Source organism: Haliotis cracherodii, unplaced genomic scaffold, assembly GCF_022045235.1.
Source record: "Haliotis cracherodii isolate W230 unplaced genomic scaffold, xgHalCrac1.p SCAF_2, whole genome shotgun sequence".
Classification (NCBI taxonomy): Eukaryota; Metazoa; Mollusca; class Gastropoda; order Lepetellida; family Haliotidae; genus Haliotis; species Haliotis cracherodii.
The window spans coordinates 37983046-38003718 of record NW_027266275.1 but is presented as its reverse complement, the minus strand read 5'-3'; the positions used below and the strand labels follow the sequence as shown (position 1 = coordinate 38003718).

Here is a 20673-nt window from a genome sequence, read left to right as displayed (position 1 = left end):
ACGAATACCCTTGATTATCTATCATGACACGAACATCCCTTGATTATCTATCATCAGACGAATATCTCTTAATTATCTATTATCTCAATAATACGTGTACAGTATTAATCGTAATTATATAAAAGGCGATATCTTGCTCTCGCGAAACATATATAGAGTCAACATTAATTACTCACGCTTTTTAACATCACCATGTTATTAATTATATCAAAGTATTTCAATGTTGTTTTATTCCCTCGCCGTTTCAGCATGTACATGCTCACTATGGCTGATAATGTTGTGCTCTAGGTTGCAGCATCGACGGGAAGTGCTTCAGTGCTGGCGAGGGGCCCAATCTGTGCACCAAGTGCCTGAAGAATGACGATGGCACCACGGGAATACTGGCAGGTATGGTATTAATTTATTCGTAGTGGCACGGATAGAGGAGAACATATTTCAGCAAGTCTTGCAGATTAGGGAAATACATTATTTGCTTTTCACTGATTTCATCCGTTTGTTCCACTGTGGGCGAAGCGGGCATTGGCAACTCTACTCTATGAAGGTGACGTTGTCAATTCCTAATTATAATTGGCGTTATAGCCGCTTTTGAGTGACGTCGTAATAACAATGACTGATGTATGTGATTGACATCCATCTAGATTTTCTTACGAAATTTTACTCAGGTAATAAACTCATATACAGAATATCGAATATTAATTAACTAATATTGTCAATACGGAATTATTGATAACCTGTCCCTGGTGACTTATGACTATGATGGCAGATAGTCTGTAATAACATGTACAGTAAAACCTCTTGCATCCGAACGGTAGCACTCTCCCTGAAATAAACACATTTCCAGACTAACGAAACACTGTTTCCATGATCCATTCATATGATATTCACAGCCATTGGCCATTTATGATACAATAGCATTTGTTTGGTCTGACAATCGAGACTTATTATTCTCTGGCTTTGACGTTTTAAATATACATGTAAGCGTCCTCAGTGCTAATCGTTCGGAAGGAAAGGTAGCCGGATTACCAAGGTTTCACTGGACATTAAAGTAATTATATAACGGCGCAGTACCTTAATCAATGATGTAACAATACAAGCGAAGGGATAATGTCCCAGCATCAATGCTCTTAGTAGTCATTTCGGAATCTACATTAAGGGATTAAACGTTCAGCCATTATATAAAGTTATGTTAATAAAAAACTTTTATAAAATGATAATTTATTTTTTATACATTTCGGTACAACTAATAGTTCATTGTATAGTAAACGTTCATTCATACGATGAAATCTGAGTTGTTGTCTGTGTACGTTTCATTTGACCCACAGGTTGTTTGCTCGAGGACGGCACGTGTGCATCACCGGGGTCAGAGGTCAAGGTCGGATGTGAGGTCAAGGCCTGTGCAGTTCGAAACAATGTCGTGACGATCCACACAGTCTCAACAACAGGTGCGATGATATTCTAACAATATGATGTCATCTGTCGGCACATATGCCTTTTAAACTCACGATCAGATTAGTTTATTTACATGCAGAGAAACAAATTCCCCAAATAAAGCTGAACAAAAGGGAAATCCCAACATACCTGCGGGCCAAATATTGATTCATGAAAATATATGACAATTTTATCATGAAAGTGATGCAGCGCAAATAGGGCCAGGAACCAGTATTTGTAAGAGGATTTAATATTGCATTACTAGGGAGGGATGGGAGGGAGGGGTTCGTAGGGACCGATGTATAGTTATGAGGAACACAACAGTAAAACGATGACGTCAGAATTTGTGTCGAATGTGGATGAATGAGAGTTAGTCCTTAGTGTTGGATAAAACATGCTTAATGGCCGAAGAAATCCTTAAACACTTAAATCGTAGACGAAATATATTCTGATCACTTTTATGTTATTTGTCAAAGAAACAAATGTTGATCTTGCACCTTCAACTTCGCGTAAATAGAGTTTCAACTGTGTGTGTTTCTACACATGTAATCAACTATGCGCTACAGCTGTGTTTCCGTGTAAGGGCATTGTTTAGATATTTTGATTACGAACATTAGGTTAAAACCAGATGGCTTGCAATGTATGCAAACAGCAGCGAACGCTTTAACCACTCGACCACCCCGATTGAGCTAAATTACTTTGGGACATTAACGCTATCAACTGTGTTACCCGGGAAGATCTGTTGCAATCTGTCTTCAGCAAGCCATGCTTGTCGTAAGAGGCGACAAACGGGATCGGGTGGTCAGGCTCGCTGACTTGGTTGATGGATGTCATCGTATCCCAAATGCGTAGATCGATGCTCATGATGTCAATCACTGGGATGTCTGGTCCAGACACGATTATTTTCATACCGACGTCATATAGCTGGGGTATTGCTGAATGCAGCGTTAGACAATGAACCTAAAATCACTTGTGCTTGAGTGAAATAATGTTATGTAGTTAGTCCTCACGGTCTGTAAATTATTCATTCTTGACAGACCAGTTGCCAATAGCATAAAAGTTGAAAGGGTTTGGTTCTGTGAATGAGGATGCCGTGATACTATGATCATTGGTTCTGGTTATGATTCATGGTTCGTAAGCACCGTGGCCGTGGTCAAGGTGAAGACCTTTTTCACTTTGGGCCACTTCCTCCATTAAGCTTTCTCCTATCAACTTTTAGACCGCCTCCGTGGTCTAGTGGTAGAGCGTCCGCCCGGAGAGCGGTCCGATTCCCGGCCGCGTCATACCAAAAGACGTTAAAAGATGGTACTTGTTGTTACCCTGTCTGGCGCTCGGCATTATGGGGCTAAAACAAGGAGTCAGTAAACTGTCTCTGAGTGGGGTATTCATGTTAAACTGCGGCATGGTATCTCAGTGGGCTAGCACTATAAATCGGCATCAGTCCGGTTTAGTACAAGCATACACACACACGTGCATGCACGTCGCTATATAAGTGCAATAATCTTGGACGCGACGTTAAACCCCATTTCACGTCACCATCTAACCATTTTTATGCTTTGTGTGTAGGATGTCGACTTCAGGGACAGTGCTATAAGGAAGGCACAACGAAGTACCGTATTGGATGCGTTACATGCAAGCGGAACTCAAAGACTGGGATGCACCACTGGGACGCAGGTGAGATGGATTATTTTTTTTTATATTTATGAATATAAAAGATATACACAATTCTTATAACTTTTAAAAAAACATAAACTAAACTGACAGCTTAAAGAAACTTTCCCATAATTTTTAAATCACTCTAGTTTAAAAATCACCGAAATATAGATGCGCGCATAAAGTAAATTGTATTGATAAGACCAAAACCCCAACGAAATCAAAATGACAGTTTCAACGTAAATGCACAAATGAACATCTTAAATCGCTCAAGTTCAATGACATGTATTAATCAAATAAATATTTTTTAAAGTTTTAAATCAAATTATATTTAAGAAATAAAACCATGTAGACGTATTCTTTGATTGCTGCTTTAGCGCTAGTACAGTTCGTCTTTTGGATACATTATCGCTAACTTAAGATATTTTCAATTTCAAATCAACTGAGGTATAATTTAGTTTATTTTGCCCCTCTGTTTATATTTTGCCAAAAATCGTTCATTTCGGAGAAATCAATGCTTCCTTTATGGTGAGGTAGCCTAGTGGTTATAGCGTTCGTACATCGAGCTTAAGAACCGGGTTCGATTCCCCAGATGGGTACAATGTGTAAACCCATTTCTGGTGTCCCCCGCTGTGATATTGCTGGAATATTGCTAAAAGCGGCGTAAAACCAAACTCAGTCACTCATTCACTCCATCATGGACTTCCGATGATAAGTTGAAATAAGTTTTATATTTGGTTTGGCTTCACATAATTGATTATCCTGTGTACATTTCCATTATATTGTGATATATACCCTGGACCTATTCGACCCCATTCGTCACCATTCGCCCCTTTCCGTAAACTTCAAGAAAACTCGCCCCCCTATCGACGAAAGTTATAATTATGTGCGAAAATACAACAAACCAATCAGAATGCGTGTATGACATCAAGTTCTTCGATCAAAGTATCCCTCGGGAATAATTTTTTATTTTACCCATGTCTTGCATCTAAAAATATAGTTACAGTTAAATGTGTTCAGTCAAATTGTAAAAAATACCCGATGTGCTTTAAATAACATCTTGAATGTATATAACATGGGGGAAATATACGTGAATCATTACACAACGAGTTGACAATTGTTTTACTTATGCCCGTTTGCGCTTAGATGGAACCCAGTCGCCAAAAATGGTCATGAGAGGTGCACGAATCGCTATTCGGCTTGTCCCGGAATAACACGAGTTGGTAACGAATGATTCGACACTTCGTTTCGGCATTCGTCACCACTCGCCCCTTTCCGTAACCCGCAAGAAGACTCGTCCCCCTATCGATGAATGTTATGTGCGAAAATACGAAAGCACATCGGGACTTGCGGATTTATACAATATGATGGACCACATTTAACTGTGTCTTGGGTATATTTTTAGATGCAAGACATATGTAAAATCAAAAATTGTTTCTGAGGGATTCTTTGGCGAAGAACTTGAAATCATACGCGCATTCTGATTGGTTTGTCGTATTTTCGCACAAAACTTTCATCGATAGGGGGACGAGTCTTCTTGCAGGTTACGGAAAGAGCGAGTGGTGACGAATGACCTTGTACAAAAATTATCTCGTTCGTGAGCTCGAAAATCAACAACCAATGAGAATGCAAATGAGTTCAGCACAGATCAACATTCAAAATTGCGGCCACGAACGAGACAGGTCTTGATATATACTGCCGGGCAAAAGAAAGTATGCACCTGTGTTTAATGATGGCTAAAATGAAGCAAACAAGAAATGGTTATTCGATGGTGATGTATTTAAACGTTATCATAGTTGTGTTTTGGATCTCAGGTTTGCAGTGTTTCGTGACTGTTTCCAGCTTAGTAACGTTTTGATAACGTTTGTAATTTTTGGTCAAATCTAATTTTCAAGTTTATTCTTATATTTTATTTTGCCTGATTGGTTGGTTGGTGTGTTGTTTTACGCCACACTCAGCAATATCCCAGCTATATGGCGGCGGCCTGTAAATAATCGAGAGACCAGACAATCCAGTGATTAGGATACGAAATTATGATTATGATATCATGAGTTATTTTGCATGGAATCAGAAGAATGTTATAAATGACAGTATAACTGAAAAGTATGATTTCTGGAGTATTAAGACGGGGAAAGGATATCTTTAATTCTGCTACAAGACGTTCTATGTTGTATACAGCAGGGTATTGAACAAGGCAAGTACTGGTGATATCGCCAGTGTCTAATTTGATTGGATTAGCATCGTGTCATTCGAACATGACACAAAACGAAGCTATGGTGACGAATGGGCCCAGGGCATACATTATGACCAAATAGAATTATGATACACGACGATTTACGTGCTCATTGGTTCCTACAAATTCCCCCCACATAACGAAGGCATACTAACACACGTTAAACTCACCCCACTATCTCCATTGTCTTCAGAGTGCCTGGACATTCGGAACTACCAGTGTTTCAAGGAAGGTGCGATACACGACTTCTTCTGCAACAGCCTCATCTGCTCCAACAGGGGCGGAATAGGATGGTGGTACCATGACGCCCGTAAGTCAGCTAGCACTGAGAACATGAGTGTGTGTGTGTGTGTGTGTGTGTGTGTGTGTGTGTGTGTGTGTGTGTGTGTGAGTGAGTGAGTGAGTGAGTGAGTGAGTGAGTGAGTGAGTGAGTTTAACAGTGTTCCAGTTATATCCCGGCGTGTCAGCTTAATGTGGGAGGAAAGCCCGAAGTGATGCAGGTCCCAGACGTTTACCACTTCGGTGAAACCCACGAGCACGGGTATGGTGCTGACAAACCTAGAAACATAATCGGGGCGAATCGGATTTGAACCCACAATCATAGGTTTCTGGCGCGTCCGAAGGGACGCAACTCTGCACAGCGAATCGCGTCGCCTTAGACGACTGGGCCACCCATGCCCCACTGAGAACATGAATACGGTAAGCCCCGTTAGTTCGGACTCTTCTAGTCTGGAATCCAACCTGACGGACAATATGGGAACGTCTACATTTATACACTACAGCTCGCGTTAAAACGAGGTACTCGCGCGATGACCGCGCGAGTAGTCAGTACAGCACGCTTTCCACTCTCGAAAGGAACGCGTTCTCCCACGGGGCACGGTAGTTTACTTTTGAGTTGGTGTAGAGGGAAATTATTCTGTAACCTGTATTCGATAACCCGGTTACTTGAAAATCCGGATATTTGTTTAATAAACGATTGTTAAACCGGACGATTTCATTTGGAAAAACACTATAACGCAGTTTCAATCAACCAATACGCCTTATCGAGGATTCTCAATCCGAAAATTGCGGAATAATGGGGTTTTATTGTATAGTATTCCGTTGTATATGACTTTCCACTAGGCTTCTACAAGTGATGTAAGAATGCACAGGTCAGACAGTTTGTTTGTTTGGTTTTGTGTTGCATAACGCCGCAATCAGCAATATTCCAACTACATGACATCGGTCTGTAAATAATCGAGCCTGGACCAGACAATCCAGTGATTGGGATACGAAATTGGGACACGATGACATGCATCAACCAGGTCAGCGAGCCTGACAACCCGATCCCTATAACGACAAGCATAGTCGCCTTTTACGACAAGCATGGGTTGCTGAAGACCGATTCTACCCGGATCTGCACGGGGCCAGGTCTGATCGTACTTGCATGGAAATTCCAAGTGCAGAATTAGCTGATACACTCTGTGTTTTGAAATGTGAGGTAGTCTCACCGCAGATTATCTACCTCTTATTTCAAATGGCGACGGAGCGCTGTAGTACCACATGCTTGTCGTTCGACCCGATTTTTATAGATCGTGTGGTTAAAATGTCTGACGAATACATGCGGAACATCAACTCCACGTCACTCTGCCGCTGTCACCTATTCAATGGAAACAGATTCTTCCGTTGAACACGGAACACCCACTGTCTCGAAACTTCGTGTTCTCATAGATTTGTATGAAATTTCCTTGTTAGGTATCGGCGGTGTTCCTTCACTCTCAGTTGAAAAATAGTCAATTTGTGAGTATCAAAGAAGTGAAAATCATGGGGTTTAGGGGATTCTACGTGCGCTTCAATGTACCAAATATAACGTCTGAATATATATCTGGGTCTGCACTATTAAAACCACAGAGCAACGTATTTACTGCACCAACCGTTTTGGTGTGTGTGGGTGTGTGGTGGGTACACTTGATGTGTGTGGTGGGTAAGATTGAACACAGTTTTATTAGGAGGCTAGCGCTTTTCAGGCCTGTGTTCAACCTTACTCCACATATTTAATTATATATATATATATATGACAATTATTGGTCTATCTTTTGGCTTACAAATGCAAATTATATCTCGAATTATGTGCCATTTTATATACTTAGTATACATATAAAATGGCACATAATTCGAGATATAATTTGCATTTGTAAGCCCCAAGATAGACTAAACATTGTCATTTAGTTGAAAACGAGACAAAACATGATTTGTTTATGTTTTATATGGGGTTGCGCACCCCTGCATTCCACCTCTCGATTCAGGTTTGTTTCTAATGATTTAAAGAAATCCACAACAAGTAATTATCCGATTAATCTCCGAACTAGCAGGGTCCGGAATCACGAGGTTTCGCTGTATTTCCACAGAGGATTCAAGATTCAGGATACATGAAGGTTTTACTCATAACAGTATTTAAGCGGCAATACCTTCTTTTTCGTAGGTAAAACCTAGACTCTTAAGTGCAGTTTATAAGATAAAAAAATGTTTTTAAGCAGGATTCAACCCCTGAAATCTGAATATTTTTCTTGATAAGTGTCATGTTTTCGCATTTGAAAAAAGTGGTATGAAAAAATATTGTTTCATTATAAAATGAATTTGAGAGAAGAGAGTATGTACTTCCGAAAACGTGTATTTGAAATGTCATTATCCGTTTACAGAATTGTCAGTGTTACGAAGTATTTGATACGCGGAAGTACGTTCGTCGGCTTCGGGCAAGGAATGCACGATAACAAAGGCAAATCTGAAAAAAAGCAATATAGTTATCTCGTAAATAATTTCTGATAATTCCAAGATGAAATACACTACTGATTTCATATGTTCTTCAAGCTGTGATCACACACTTAAATCCTGTCACATCGTTCTAGGGGAGGAGGAGGGCCCAGTCGTCTAATACGATTCACTGCGCAGATTTGCGTCCCTTGGGCACGCCAGAAACCTATGATTGTGAGTTCGAATCCCGGTTCGCCCCGATTATGTTTCTTGGTTTGTCAGCACCATACCCGTGCTCATGGGTTTCACCGAAGTGGTAAACGTCTGACACCTGTATCACTTCGGACTTTCCTCCCACATTAAGCTGACACGCCGCGATATAACTGGAATACTGTTAAAAGCGGCGTTAAACCCAACTCACCCACTCACTCACATCGTTCTAACATTGTCTTTGCAGCCAGCTGCCAAGTGTCACCCCAAGACTGTGTGGTGTACAACACTACGTCAGTGAGGGAGGGGTTCTGTTACTACTGCGACCACCAGACAGGAGGCCCGCCCAGCGTAGGTGAGTAGATGCTGCATCTAAACGTTTCGCCCAAACTCGGGTACGATTACCGCGAACAATTCTTTGCGTCCCTTCGTGGCATTGGTACACAGTTGCTGAAGAGGAGTAAAATCACAACAATTGCCGCGTTTATCCTGGTCGTACTTTTGGAAAGCCTTCATGGCACTTAAGGCATAAGGAACATGTAACCTATTTGTGCTACGCTTTTGATATGTTACAGATAGGATAAAGAGTGAAGCGACGAATTAATTTGTTACCTGATTATTGTGTCATGCTTGCAAAGTTATTTTAAAGGATATCAACATATTCTAAACGCATGTGTCATGGTGTACGTACATGTAATCGCATGAGAGTATGTGCATGGGTGCGTGCGTTACGTGCATACACGTGCGTGTATTTCGGTTTGTAATCGGGCCTGAGCCACTCTTCGATTTCTCGAGGATCGATCCCCGCCAGTGAATCATTATATCAATCGCATCTAGTTGTTATTTTGTAATACAAATACAAATCTTGCCCCTATCCTGTCGTACAGTATATTTGTACATGTAACTAGCCTGTTGCACCACCCTAACTCACCAGCTGTGTTCTGTGTCTCCCACAGCCTGTAACCAGTGCGGCAAGTGCCTGCGCCCCGGAGAGTCTGTCAACTGCCCCGATGGCAAGAAGTACACTTGTGAGGACTCAACGATAGGCGCTTCTGAGAGTGAGTATACTACCACCACTACTACTACTACTACTACTACTACTCCTACTACAACTACTTCCACTACTACTACTGCTACTACTACTACTTCTTCTACTACAACAACTACTACTACGACTACGACTACGACTACGACTACAACAACTACTACTACTACTACTACTACTATTACTACTACAACTACTTCCACTACTACTACTGCTACTACTACTACTACTACTGCTATCACTTCCACTACTACTAATATTGCTACTACGACTACAACAACTACTACTATTACTACTACAACTACTTCCACTACTACTACTGCTACTACTACTACTACTGCTGCTATCACTTCCACTACTACGAATATTGCTACTACTACTACAACAACTACTACTACTACTACTATTACTACTACAACTACTTCCACTACTACTACTACTACTACTACTGCGGCTATCACTACTAATATTGCTACTACTACTACTACTACTTATATGTCCACTACCGATACTACTACTACTAGTGCAACCACTTCTACTACTACTACTACTACTACTACTACTACTACCACTACTACTACTACTACTACCACCACTTCCATTGCTACAACTACTACCACCACCAGTACTTCTTTTACTACTACTACTACTACTGCTGCTGCTGCTGCTGCTGCTGCTACTACTACTACTACTACTACTACTACTACTACTACTACTACTACTTCCACCACTACTACTACTACAACTACTACCACTTCCACTACTACTACTACCACCACATCCACTACTACTACTATTGCTGCTACTACTACCACCATTACTACTACTACTACTACTACTACTCCTACCACCACTACTACTACTACTACTACTACCACCACTGCCACTACTACTCCTCCTCCTACTACTACTACTGAATGCCGATATCTCACACTTAGCAACAGCCCTTTTTATAACCGATGGTGTAAAACCTGTATTACTTCCTGTATTTTTGTTTCAGAGAAAGTCATTTGTAAAGTCAATGGTGAATCGTTTGCTGAAGACACGAACAAAACTATCGACTGTAACACCTTTCAGTGCACGAAATACGGCATCAAACGGCTAACAGCAGGTACATACACTTATTCCTTGCTCCGGGTAACCGTTGCCCGTTTCCCCTGGATTTCGTTGTTTTACGTGGACTCCCCTAGGTAATTACGCTTACTGCCGATTTGTTTAGCCCTGTTTCAGATTAATTAGTAAAACATGTATCAACTTTCCTTCTGGTTTCTGCCAACACTGGACGTTTTAACGAAAATCCCCGGGAACCGATTCATAACCTAGTTAAATTGATTTTGTTTGTGTTTAGAATGTGGCCTCGGGGGCAAGTGTTACAAAGCGGGGGAGATGGTCGACAAGAGTCGATGTCTCACCTGTGTCGCAGAGGGAAATGAAACCCGTCTTGAAGAAGGTAACGTTACCACAAATTCGAGGTCTTAAAGCAATCTGAATGTAATTCCCAGCTTATCGAGTAGTAGAGAGAGAGAGAGAGAGAGAGAGAGAGAGAGAGAGAGAGAGAGAGAGAGAGAGAGAGAGAGAGAGAGAGAGGCGCAGATGTTGATACAGGTTGTTCTGTTGGCAGGCTGCAAGCACCAGGACAAATGTTACAACGAAGGGGAGACAATCCGACTCAACTGTAAGACCATGATGTGCGTCCGACAGGCCAACGGCATGGGGTTCATAGAGGACGCAGACCAACCCACACGTGAGTGAACTCCATCCAGCTCGTAGCCGACCCATATAATTACTGTTCCACTGTAATCCAGCTCGCATGGCAGTCTCAGTAGTTACCGTAGACACTGCACTGTTACAGAATGGCATCTTCCCGAGGCAAGAGGGTTAACTGACTTCAAAAGTCCAGTTTCCACCCTTGCCGAACTAGGCTGGAATTACTGGGCTCGATCGTAGCGCCACCAGTGGCTATTACCAGTTTTGTCCCTTCCAAGCCTCTCATATGGACCAATCAGATTCCACCTCTCGTATCACTTGCGTTTACTTCACACAAAATGGTGGTGCCCGGTCAGGACGATCTGATCTGAAAACATGAACAGATTTGGAAAATATCTGCTGACAACGAGTTGGCGGTGAACATGCTTTGCAAATCCTGCAATCGACCGAAATCTGCACGACAGTTTACGAAGCGGATTTCGATTTCGGTGCGCGATTTTGATTGGACTATGCATAGACTCGTTAGCCCAGCCTGGACTGGACTTTTATAGTCAGTTAACTCTCTTGCCTCGGGAAGATGCAGAATGGTAGCATATATGACAACTCCTTATCGGTGATAGTATCACGTAACGTATTGTGATAATGGGAGACAGCAAACGTCCGTCGAGGAAATACGGTGAATGAATGGTAAACACATCGAAACTTTGGCATTTTTCACGAACGATAGATCCAGATACTACGTCATTCCGAGTGTCGAGGTTTTTCTAAATATTATCTATTGACATTCTAATAAAGTAGATGAAGAAACACTTGTCAACCCTGTGGAGACACTTTTTTTCTGTCAGCCTATTGGTCAGTTTACGTAATGTTGTTAATTCGTGACGTAATGTTATCAATTTGTGACGTCATGATCAGTGGATGACGTCACATCGTATTATTCTCCCTAGTCAATGTGATGTCATATCGCTTCCGCTGACAACAACGAGAAGCGCTAAAAAGCACATGTTGCAAATATCGAACGTTATCACACTGGATATATCTACCCTCATGTGTGGCGAGTGAGCTGGATTTAACGCCGCTTCTAGGTTTGTCAGCACCATACCCGTGCTCGTGGGTTTCGCCAAAGTGGTAAAACGTCTGATACCTGCACTCGCTTGAGGCATTTCTCCCACATTAAGCTGACACGCCGTTATATAACTAGAATATCATTATCATCAGAATAAGTTACATTTTAACGGGGTTTTGAACATATGTAAGTCACATCAACTGATATCAATCACTGGATTGTCTGGTCCAGACTCCAATTATTATCACTGGAATATTGTTGAGTACAAACAAACAGTTACATCACGGCCCAGCATCCCAACATGAGAGAAAGCCATCAATGGGACACATCGTAATCGTTACAACACTTTGTTGAAAGCCTCGATACGAAAATGGCTGAGACAGAACTAGGTTCATAATAGGCGAGATCGGAGATTCGAACACCTTTGACCACAGCTTGACTACTGGGCCACCCTAGCCACCATTTTATGATTTCATACAAAAATGTATTATTCTGGTGGAATAAGATCTATAATGATGCCAGTGTTACTTTGTTACAGCGTGTCGCTGCCACAAGGAATGCTACCCAGTCGGTCCTTTCTCGTACGCCAACGACAAGATATGCGCCGTTTGCAGGCCAGACGGGAAAATTGATTATTGTGAGTACCTGTGTGACTGCAGTGTTAATAATATGGTTTCCTAGCTAAATGTGTTCCAAGGGTTTGATTACCTTTACTGAGATAATTAATAGCGGCACAAATATTTTCCAATCATAAGAAATGTCTGATGAAAGCAGAATCCATGGTACAATTCTGACTCTACCATAAACATGACTGTCAAATAATAGTTTTACGTGTTGTTCGCGAACACATATATGAATGTTTGTGTTTTTTTATTGTTGTTGGTTTACTTTGCATGATTCCATTGAGATGATCGTCAATTTTATCTTGAAATTTCAACTTAGTATGTATCTTTAAATTTCAAGGAAAAAAACTAATATAACAAATGGCCCTAAAAAGCTTCCGTATATTAGGGCGATTTAAAAAAAAAATTCTTAAAATTTCAGGATGTTTTGTTGAAATTTCAAGATAATGATCTTGAAATTTCAAGATAAAAAGTTGAGGTTTTAAGATCATAACTTGAAATGTCAACTTAGTATCCTAAAATTTCAAAAAAAACCAAAAACAAATGGCCCTTAAAGGCTTCCATAATATTGTTCACCCCAGCTTGCAAGATGTCCAACGGGGAATGTCTGCAGGTGAACCAGGAGGAGGAGAGTCCTGTGTTGGGATGCTACAGGATGAAGTGCACCTTTGAAAACAGCACCAGGACGCTGAAGATTGACAAGGCTCCAGGCCAACCTCTGCGTAAGCCCTTATCGTGGACTTCAAGATTGCTACTAACTTTCTTGATTGCTTGTTTGTTTGTTTGTTTGTTTGTTGTTTAACATCGCACTCTGCGATATTCCAGCTATACGACGGCGGCCTGTAAATAATCGGGTCTGGACCAGACAATCTACATTTTGTATTCATCGGTATTGTGAGTAACGATCCACGCCGTCGGGGTATGATTGTACGCTTTTAGCCAAGTCACCGAGCCTGACCACCCGATCCATTTGGTCGCCTATTAGGACCAGCATAGGTTGCTGGAGATACAGTCTAACCCTGAATCCCCACGGCGTTAGTTGGTTGATTGCCATTAGTGAGTGAGTGAGTGTGGTGTTACGCCGCTTTTAGCAATATTCCAGCAATATCACGGCGGGGGGCACCAGAAATGGGCTTCACACATTGTACCCATGTGGGGAATCGATCTCGGATCTGCGGAGTGACGAGCAAAAGCTTTAACCACAAGGCTAACCAACCGCCCCTTTTAGAATACAGATATAAGCGTTGTGAGATATGAGCGTTTGTTTGATGAAAACCCCAAATACGGAATTCCTGTTTACTAACTGTTTCCATTTGTCTTGAAAGTATTCGTGTAATTGCAAAATGTACGTTGATGTTGTGAATGCGAGGCAATAATATGATTCACTGCTAGGCGCGTTGACAAACATTGAGATCATTTACTTTCAGTGCCGTTCACAAACACTGAGATGATTCAGTTTTAGTACCGTTAACAATGATTCACTTTTACGAACGTGAACACACACTTAGTTGTTTCCGTTTAAGTCACGTTTACAAACGATGGGAGTGTTCACAGGGAGGTGACGAACATGCTTATGTTTCGATTACCTGATATTTTCCCAGGATGTTTATACATATTACTCTGTTTCAAATGGATTTTCATCAAATGGAAAATACATGTATAAGCAATTAACCCTCCGCTCCAAGAAACAAAGTTCCATCTACGCTTCTCGTACAAGGATCTCGACGGCTTGGGTCCTTGCTCATAATATCAATCATTTGTTTATCTGGCCCAGAATGAATTCGTTACATGGAACGTGTAGCGATAGAATCACATTCAAACGTAAGTTGAACTTCTCGTACTTGAGTGAGTGAGTGAGTTGAATAAATAAACAACGTTACTCACTGGGACGACATAGCATCTATTGATTTTAACACATGTATTTGTTGACAACATGGAAATACATTTCTAAGACGTATTAACGTTTTATCGATAAATGGTCACACTAAACTTTATCATGTAATTTAAATCAATTTATTGCTGTTCCGTTATCCAGAGTTACTTATCATCACAGTATATAAATTTTGTAGGTTAAAACTAAGCCGATCGTAAAGCAAGCATCTTGTTCACAACAGAAGGGCTTAACACTTCGGATAGATCTGTCTCGCTCACATCTCAGGGAGCCCGCAGTGGTAGATCAACGGCTCACGTCAAAGGGCGCGCTAGTAGATCAACAGCTCACGTCACTGTTGGGCGCCAGGGCTCCCTATGCACAGCGACTTTCCGCTGATCTATGTCGTATTAGAGTGACGCTAAAACTTGAAGAAAAGCTTACGAAAATATCACCCCTTCTCACCATGTATACATGCCCTATAAACTAGATTTGGCTGAAACTGTTGCAGCTTTTTTGTGCTTTTTTCGGATATAACAGGCTTGGTTCAACTAATCCTAGAATAATTTGGTGTAATGAAAAACTAATTTTAAACACAGTGCAAACGTCTGGGTAGTGAACGGATTAAATAATCAATGACGTCAATTGGACATGTGTCTATGTGTTCATTTTTATATTATTGCATTCGTAAATGTGTTCATTGTGTGTGTGCGTGCGTGCGTGCGTGCGTGCGTGTGTGTGTGTGTGTGTGTGTGTGTGTGTGTGTGTGTGTGTGTGTGATAGATTTAATGACAGATACTTGGAGTGTAATTTACTGAATGTTTAACTGATTTGTTTTAGAGTGTCTTCTTCCTGACAGCACATGCCTGAAGGAAGGCGAGAAGAAAGAGATCAATGGCCAACGATACAGGTGCACTGGAAAAGGTATAGTTTAAGTCGAACTACCCAAACAACATAAGGACTAGTTAGCTACTAAGCGTGTGTCAGTAGGTGCGAGAGTGTGCGTTTGTGAGTGAGTGAGTGTGTGAGTGCGAAAATGATACCACGTATAAGAGTAAATGAAACTGAATGTGCGAGTGAGTGAATGAATGATAGATTGGGTGAAGTGGTGATAGACTGAGAGCTTGAGAGAGTGCCTATATACTGAGTGATAGAGCATGTAGATGACAGACTGAGAGTGATAGACAAGGTAGTGATAAAATAAATAAATACATCAAAGAGGGTTTGGGTGATCCTGTATAGTTATTATTATTATTATTATTATTATTATTATTATTAATATTATTATTATTCATAATAATGTTTGATAACCTGAATGAAGACCACTAAGGCTATAGGGGATCGATGAGTAGTACTATATGCCACCCCTTCTACTCTAGATATGTGCATTGTGGGGGACAAGGACCTCCCCCTAGGGGACTCCATGCAGTACTACTGCCACGAGCTGGTATGCGAGGAGGAAATGGTCAACGGCCGCAAGACTCTCCAAACGTTCATCAAAGAATATGGTCAGTAAAGATATGAGGTCTTCGTTATTGTTATTGTCCCTAAATGTTTCGAGTCTTCATGTTCTTCCAAATGCCAAATCTAAACTTCAATATGGTCAGTATATTCCCTTCTAAGATAGTCGACCCATCCTCGATTATCTAGGGCATTATATCTCAATTCTATTTTGATTACAATCCTGGACCCATTCGCTAGTATAGCCTTTTTTGTGATGTGATATCACCATCTTCCTTATCAGTATTTTCCTCGCGCATAGTACATTTGATTGGACGGATATTAAACGTCGTCTCATTCGAATGGAAACACGTGTGACGGCAGCTGGAACAGGTTACTTATCATAGTAGACTGTGGTTATAATACCCTGGCTTATCGATTATCGATGATCTATCGACCAATTATCTAAAAGATCAGTAATTTCGAACCATATGTGTAATATGAACAGAGAAAGGTCTGTCAAAGGCGATCTTCTAAATGTCTCGAGGAAAGCGTACATTGTACTCTTGACAACGAGGATGGTAATGTGCAGAGTTTGGTTCCAATAAATATGTATTACCCTCTCGTATTTCTATGTTAACATATTATTTGTTTAATCAGGATACGTATATATTTGTTCAGTAGAGTAATATCGACGTCATATAGACTAAATACAGTTGAAAGTCGACTCCGGATGACAGGCACCGCATGCGCAGTAAGAACCCGATCCATTTAGTCGCCTCTAACAACACGCACCGGTCATTGGGCACCTAACCCAGCCCGGAACCCCCAGTACATTGTCCGCCAGTGATGGACAGACCTACAGTAAAACCTAGTTTTTCCAGACGATGCCGTTCCCAGTGAAGTCATCTGAAATAACTAATGTCCCGAGTAACGAATCTTGATTACTTATCTGTTTAATGTAATACGTAGACGCTCCCAACAGTGCATCAAACGTAAAGCGGAAATTCCGGATTAATTGTGTGCGGCCTACCGCGGTTTTACTGTTGACTTTCTATATTATGGTTGACAGCTGTTTTCTATGTTCAGGTTGCAAGGTTGGAGACAGCTGCAAGAAGTTGAATGAGACGTTTGACATCAACTGTGACAAATACCAATGTAAGCTGGCGCCAGGAGACAAGTATGCCAAGCCTGCGAAGATTCAAGAATGTAAGTACAGCATCATATACTCGTACATTTTAGGATATAACTGATAATTTTTACCCGCGTGTCTAGGCAAACATATCGTTCTTATTTCGTTTTGTTTAAATTTGTTTACGTAACCGCCATTAAAATTTGTAAAAAAACCAATGAAGTGTCTAATGCAGGTGTATCTATCTATTATCGTGGTAAATCATGGCGTGACAGATTAACTCGTAGTAATTAGTAATATGAAAGAATCGGAATCCTCAACTTCTTTTGAGTAGTATAGTTTGATCTTCATATAATGCAATATTTTACAAAAAAAATTCAAAATATTCGATTTGAATTTTTTCCTTTATTCAGTTATTGTTGTTTTTATTATTGTTTTTAGTAATTCATTGTTATTGCCAGTGTGTTCATTTAATGGGGAGTGCATCGAGAAAGGAAAGATGTACATGAGCGACAACTGCGTCAACAGAGAATGCAATTCAGATGCCAAGCTGGTGGTAAAAGACATAGGCAAGTGATAACTGAAGCGTCTCAAAGTCATTTAATTCTGTATATTATTTAAGACGTTGTCTCTTATTTAAAAAAAATGATTTTCAAGAGAAACAAATCAATTATATTTCTGCAGAGTCTTTTAAATATAAAACGTCAATGCCAGAGAATGTTCAGACTCGATGATCTGGCGAAGCAGATTTCATTATAAGAAAACGATAGATATATGTCAAGACAAGAAATAGATATGTATCTTGTTAAAAAAAACCAAACAAATAACACGTTTAAGTTTTCACTGTAAACTCTAACAGCCATGTTTAAATGATCGTTGTCACCCGACCCCGTGTTTTTTGTTCGAAACATCTGCAAATCATGTAACCCCAAAAAGAGCCCTTACTATCAAATACTTTTTGTCCTGTTAGACTAGTAATACTCAACATCCAATGTCCCGTAGACGTATCGTCAATACATCACATAAGAATAACGTGTGCAGAAAGAAATCAGTTTAGGTCTTAAATTGGCTATTTGCTCCTTTGGGAAGACATACGTTTTAAAGACCAAGACTAGTTTGATATATATGTGTATATTATTCTCTCGACATTTATGTAGAATTTGCTGTTTAAACAGGATGCAAATCTACGTTGACTGGCACCTGTTTGAAAGTTGGGGAGTCTGTGACTGTTGGTGGGAAGAAAGAGCAATGTGGGACCAACAGCGACAGCAACAGCAACAGCAACAGCCAAACCGGATCCAGCAGTAGCACTACTTCAAGAAGTAAGTCTTCGAATATCGATGTGGGTGGACCTTCATATTCGCATTAACCTGTAATAATGTTTCTTCGATTCATCGTTTTATATTTTACCTGGACTTGAACTGTCATAGACCTCTTCCTGTGAGTTTCACGTTCGTTTACCATTGGTGCTACCCTTTCTCTAATAACTGCAGATGATGTTATCATATAAAGGTTAAAATTATGCTTCTCAAAAGAAATTTTCATTTGACTAGAATTAATCTGTCATGACAAATGCAATATCCGGGTGTTCTTTAATTTCTTTTGAATAGTAACTATACAAGTAATATTATATTAAATACACTAGATTGTTTCTATATGATTGTTGGTCCGTCATGTTTGCTTTTCTACTTTCTACTCAAACAAGGAAAATAATCAGTTTCATTCCTGATCTAAGTATAGAAATTCGAGAAAGTAGACAGCTTTGCACACATACCTATGACGAAATTATGCAACATATCATTGGTATGTATAAAAGTATTCTTTTAAGTAAATTCATGCACATAAACACCGGTCTCAATTTCAGTGTGTAGAGTGAGCACTGGGCAAGACGTGGCCTACAACGACACCATCGATATATACTGCAACACCCGCATCTGCCAGACACGAAATGGCGTCACAAACCTTTACGTCGTGGGCAAACCGCGTAAGTGTGGAGTTTATGTCATACCTCGATACCCGTGAAGAACCGGGTTAGAATAGATCTACAGCAACCCACTCTTGTCGTAAGAGGCGACTAACCGGATCGGATGGTCAGGCTCGTTGACCTGGTTGATGCATGTCATGGTATCCCAATTGTGTAGATCGATGCTCATGATACCAATCACTGGATTGTCAGGTCCAGACTCTATGATTTACAGACCGCCGTCATAATGCTGGAATATTGCTGAGTGCGACGTTAAGCAACGAACATATCATACCACGATGAAGGGAACGAAAGACCCGGTGATCAAAGACGCCATAACCACCTGCGCTGAATTGCAATCTACGCGGGGGACGTTTCTTATCAGCGTCGAGGCTTCTAAATCCTTGGTATGAGCAGACTGACCCAAGTCATTCAGAGGAGCGACATATGTGATTTCGTACGTCGAAAACGTACATAACGGACAGTTTCGTGAAACTGGGTTTAATGTCGCTTCCAAGATAATTACACTTACATAGCGATATGCATGCACGTGAATACCCCACTCAGACTCAGTATACTGACTCCGATACGACCAGTCCTTGTCCCTAAATGCCGAGCACCAGACAGGGTAACAGTAAGTACCATCTTTCAACGTCTTTTGGGAGGACGCTTTCCCACTGGACCACGGAGGCGGTCTCTGAATGTAAAATAATAACGCCACGCTTATATATTGTTGATATGTTACACGTTTATATTTTAACAGTAAACCTATTGTGTTCCCATAAACTGGATATTAATTTCATGAATGACTTAGTAGTCTGAGGCGCGTAACTATGCAAAGCGAATTACGCCCCTTTTCAACCAGGATCCGCTGATCCAAGCTTGTCCATAAGCATCATCATTAGCTTGTCAGCATTACAATGGCGCTCGTGGGTTTCTCTAAACTGAAAAACGTCTACGACCAACGTCACTTAGTATGTTACGTCCTCATCAAGGTAACAGTTCAAAACAACGCATTACGAACCATAAAACAGCTGACATTCTGACACTTACCATTTACTTCCAGAATGTCAAATCACGGCAAATGGCAAGAAGGAATGTTTCGATGCCGGAACCACCAAATACTGCGTCAAGTGCAACTTCAACTCCGTCACACAAAGTGTCAGCTTTGAACAAAGTAAGTGTAACCATGGTATATCTTTTATATGTACTTCTATATGTTGTTAAGCAGTTTCACGATTGGTTATCTTCACAGAACGTAATGGTAATTGTCAAACCGGGTTCCTTGTCCATTAAGTACGTAAGCGTCATTGATAAGTTCTTTTTCAAAAGAACCTTCCGTGATATAAAGATATCTCATTTGTTTTTAATACTTACTGTGTTGACCTGTATTGGCGAACTGAGGTTTAACGTCACGTTACATATAATTACGTGTGTGAGGCTGCTTGTTCTAGCCCTTGACTTTACGGTGCTAGCGCACTGTGATAGTGCACGGATATTCTCAGACGCAGTATACTGACTCCGAACCGACCACTCATTGGTTCATTTTCTTAATACCGAACGTCACGCAGGG

The 20673-nt window shown here is 40.7% G+C and overlaps 1 protein-coding gene across 1 annotated transcript in view; it reads left to right on the top strand.

The window, feature by feature from the left end:
- LOC139467601 (uncharacterized) overlaps positions 1–20673 on the top strand; it is a 29170-nt gene that overhangs the window by 4820 nt on the left and 3677 nt on the right. Inside the window, exons 5-22 of the mRNA XM_071249133.1 lie at positions 289–387; positions 1323–1442; positions 2995–3102; positions 5508–5624; positions 8502–8609; positions 9211–9312; positions 10300–10410; positions 10648–10749; positions 10921–11043; positions 12611–12709; positions 13277–13417; positions 15406–15489; positions 15945–16073; positions 17095–17214; positions 17599–17706; positions 18313–18459; positions 19002–19121; positions 20167–20277. Of these exons, the coding sequence (XP_071105234.1) occupies positions 289–387; positions 1323–1442; positions 2995–3102; positions 5508–5624; positions 8502–8609; positions 9211–9312; positions 10300–10410; positions 10648–10749; positions 10921–11043; positions 12611–12709; positions 13277–13417; positions 15406–15489; positions 15945–16073; positions 17095–17214; positions 17599–17706; positions 18313–18459; positions 19002–19121; positions 20167–20277 (2049 nt within the window). The remainder of the gene's footprint in view (positions 1–288; positions 388–1322; positions 1443–2994; positions 3103–5507; positions 5625–8501; positions 8610–9210; positions 9313–10299; positions 10411–10647; positions 10750–10920; positions 11044–12610; positions 12710–13276; positions 13418–15405; positions 15490–15944; positions 16074–17094; positions 17215–17598; positions 17707–18312; positions 18460–19001; positions 19122–20166; positions 20278–20673) is intronic.